This window comes from Cyprinodon variegatus, unplaced genomic scaffold (assembly GCF_000732505.1).
Source record: "Cyprinodon variegatus isolate N-32 unplaced genomic scaffold, C_variegatus-1.0 Scaffold1194, whole genome shotgun sequence".
NCBI classification, from domain to species: Eukaryota; Metazoa; Chordata; class Actinopteri; order Cyprinodontiformes; family Cyprinodontidae; genus Cyprinodon; species Cyprinodon variegatus.
The window spans coordinates 213,432-216,213 of record NW_015151647.1 but is presented as its reverse complement, the minus strand read 5'-3'; the positions used below and the strand labels follow the sequence as shown (position 1 = coordinate 216,213).

At 40.4% G+C, this 2,782-nt stretch overlaps 1 protein-coding gene across 1 annotated transcript in view; it reads right to left on the bottom strand.

Moving 5' to 3' along the window:
- The window catches only part of LOC107102059 (V-type proton ATPase subunit S1-like), a 14,981-nt gene that overhangs the window by 4,435 nt on the left and 7,764 nt on the right, over positions 1–2,782 (bottom strand). Inside the window, exons 3-7 of the mRNA XM_015401221.1 lie at positions 1,943–2,017; positions 1,674–1,867; positions 1,396–1,600; positions 1,082–1,311; positions 972–1,004 (exon numbers count right to left, since the gene is read on the bottom strand). Of these exons, the coding sequence (XP_015256707.1) occupies positions 1,501–1,600; positions 1,674–1,867; positions 1,943–2,017 (369 nt within the window). The 3' untranslated portion in view covers positions 972–1,004; positions 1,082–1,311; positions 1,396–1,500. The remainder of the gene's footprint in view (positions 1–971; positions 1,005–1,081; positions 1,312–1,395; positions 1,601–1,673; positions 1,868–1,942; positions 2,018–2,782) is intronic.

The window sequence follows — 2,782 nt, the reverse complement described above, 5'->3', positions numbered from 1 at the left end:
AGTCTGGTCTGATCAGCCAGTATTTAAGTCCCCTTTGTTTGCTGTGTGTCAGGACAGTTTTTTGTTTGTTTAGTTAGTTTGAGGTTTGATATATTTGAAATTGATATTTTTTTGCCCTTAGTTAGTCTCTTCATTTGACCTCTTTTAAGGGCCCTGAAATTTTTGTTTGGATTATTGTTACTTTGGGGAAATAAAACCCAGGTTTTTGACAATCACCACTGTGTCCTCATGCTTGGTTGGCTCGGTCCCTCAAACTTTGTAACTACGAGGCCAGATCTGTCCGGAAAAAATGACGAGCAAGCAGCAGCTCCTCCTGGCAGGAGGTTTGCAAATGTAAACATGTAGAAACATATCCTGTGATTTAGCCCATAAATATCACTATTATCAATATATTGTGGAAAAACTCCAGAAAAATAAATTACTGTACCCCGACCGCCCACTCAACTTTTTGTATTCAGTAACGCAACAGGTTACTGTTTTGTTTTTATTAAACAAGTTTATTTCATAATAAAATATAAAGCTATACTTCTATTTTTAATTCAGTTATTTAAGAAAATACTTGGCCCTTTATGTTTGAATATGAGATAAAAAAACTCAGGTTTAAAAAAAAAAAAAATGGTTGCGTATCATTTAATTGTTTTGTGATTGACAACATCAATTAACGTTAGATTGAATCCTGAATCAATCGCTGCTATTTATTTCTTGACAAACACAGAAAGAAATCACCTTGCTGGTTAAAAAAAAGAAATAAGAAATAAAAGAAATCTAGTCTTTAGTCTACTGGGCAGAAAATGAAACATAAATTTAGTCAAATATCTGCTCCGAAAGTTTGTTTAGACACCAAATGGATCCAATTAATGATTCTACATTAGTCTTTACAGGAATAAACACAAATCCTTATCAAAAAATAAATACTCAGACCAAAAGAGTGTTACAAACGTTCAAACCGTTGCTCCAGTTTATTGTCTTACCTCAAAATGTAGTCAGCATAGTTAAGCACAAGCCTGAGGTGGGAAAAAATTGACAGGTTTAAGTAAATGTTTAATAATATCAAAGCAGTTAAAAAAATAAGCTGGCTTACAATGAATCGGTTGTGTTACAACGGGATCCTGCTGTCGTATAGTTTTGCGTAGCGAGATCGATCCACTCTGGTTTGTCTGGAGCGCGGATTTCTAGTTTCTGGGCCCAGAGCATAATGCAGTACCCTACCGAGTCGTTAAACGTTATCGGCATTTGGCTGACATTAACTCCAGGGGTTTGTAACAAGCTGCGGCCCACTCCCTGGTTTAACAAAGAGGGCTCTGAAATCACCTGTAAGTTACAGAAAGATTTACGGATAAAGTTTTACCGACTTCGCTGTTTTTGCTCACCAGACGGACGGCTCTGAGATCTTACCTGTGACGGCTGAAGCCCTGTGTAGATCGCCGTGTAGGAAACACCTTTGGCCTTCAGGAAACTCTGAACTTTTCCTATAATCTCATCTGTTGACAAAAACTGAAATCAGTCTAAAATTCTGCACCTAATCTCGGCCACATTTACTCCTCCACACCGTTTCACTATACCATTGTTAGAGAGGATCTTTTTGCAGGTTTCGGGTGAGCTGCAAAACAAGAGAGATGTCATTAGCTCAAATTCTGGGTATGAAACTAATAAGAGTTAGAAATTCCTCTCACTTGCTGCAGTACGGCAGGTTGATGAGCAGCAGGTTGTTGACTGATGTGTTCAGGTTCAGCTTTTCCAGGGTGTCTGCATCAACCAGCAGGGGTGAAGCACTTAGCTTCTCCTGCAGCAGAGCGGGGATGGCGGATTCTCCTGTCCACTCCACTGCAGGAAAAATCCTCGATGAGGAAGATGACTGGAGCGCCGCCTGGAAAAAAACGCGTGGGGTTAATATTTAGCCTGTGAGTAATTAGCTCATAGCAGACGCACCGAATAAACCTACCTCGAGGTTCCTAAAGACGCCTTCCTGCTTGTTTCCAAACACTCCTCCAAACCGAGTAAAGTCATCTTTGCTTAACTGTATATAAAAAAACACAAATTTTATAATAAATACAATTAAATGGTTGTTATGAAAGTTTTTGAGGGCGAGTCGCCTACAGAGACGTTTCCCCACATGAATAAACCCTGAAAAAGGGGAAGTACAGTAATAGCTCCCAGTCACGCCACAAATGAGCCTGTTCCTCCGTATCGTCTCTGTGTTTCCGCTTCGTTTTCTGTTGAACATGTATGTCAGGGAAGGAGGGTGTTTTTTATTTGTTTATTTATACCTCTGCAGTTGGAGTCATTTTGTTTCCACATCTTTAAAGGTATAAAACAGAGACAGCGATACAGCAGCCCATAGTTTACATGAAGCGTTGCCACTCTCTCCATTTATCAATTATGATCAAATAAATAGTGAGAACAGCAGAGAGGATCATGGGGGCTCCTCTTCCCTCTATTAAAGACCCCAATGACCCCTCACCCCCCCACCATGGACTGTTCTCCCTGCTGCCCTCTGGGAAGAGGCTTCACAGCATTCAATCTGGGTTCAGCAGATTCTGCAACAGCTTCTTCCCCACCGCTATCTACGGAAGAGGATTAGGGCCAGTGGGAAAAAAACATTTTTTTTAATTTCAGTTAAGTATGGGGAAAAAAGTCAGAATTCTAAGAAAAAAGTCAGATTTCTGAGAAAAAAGTCAGAATTCTGACTTTTTACGGTGTCACTAGCGGCTTTTGGAGACTCTTACGTGAAAGCATGTATCGTTCCTACTCTGCCGTGGGGCGCCTCCCCCATCCCAACCCC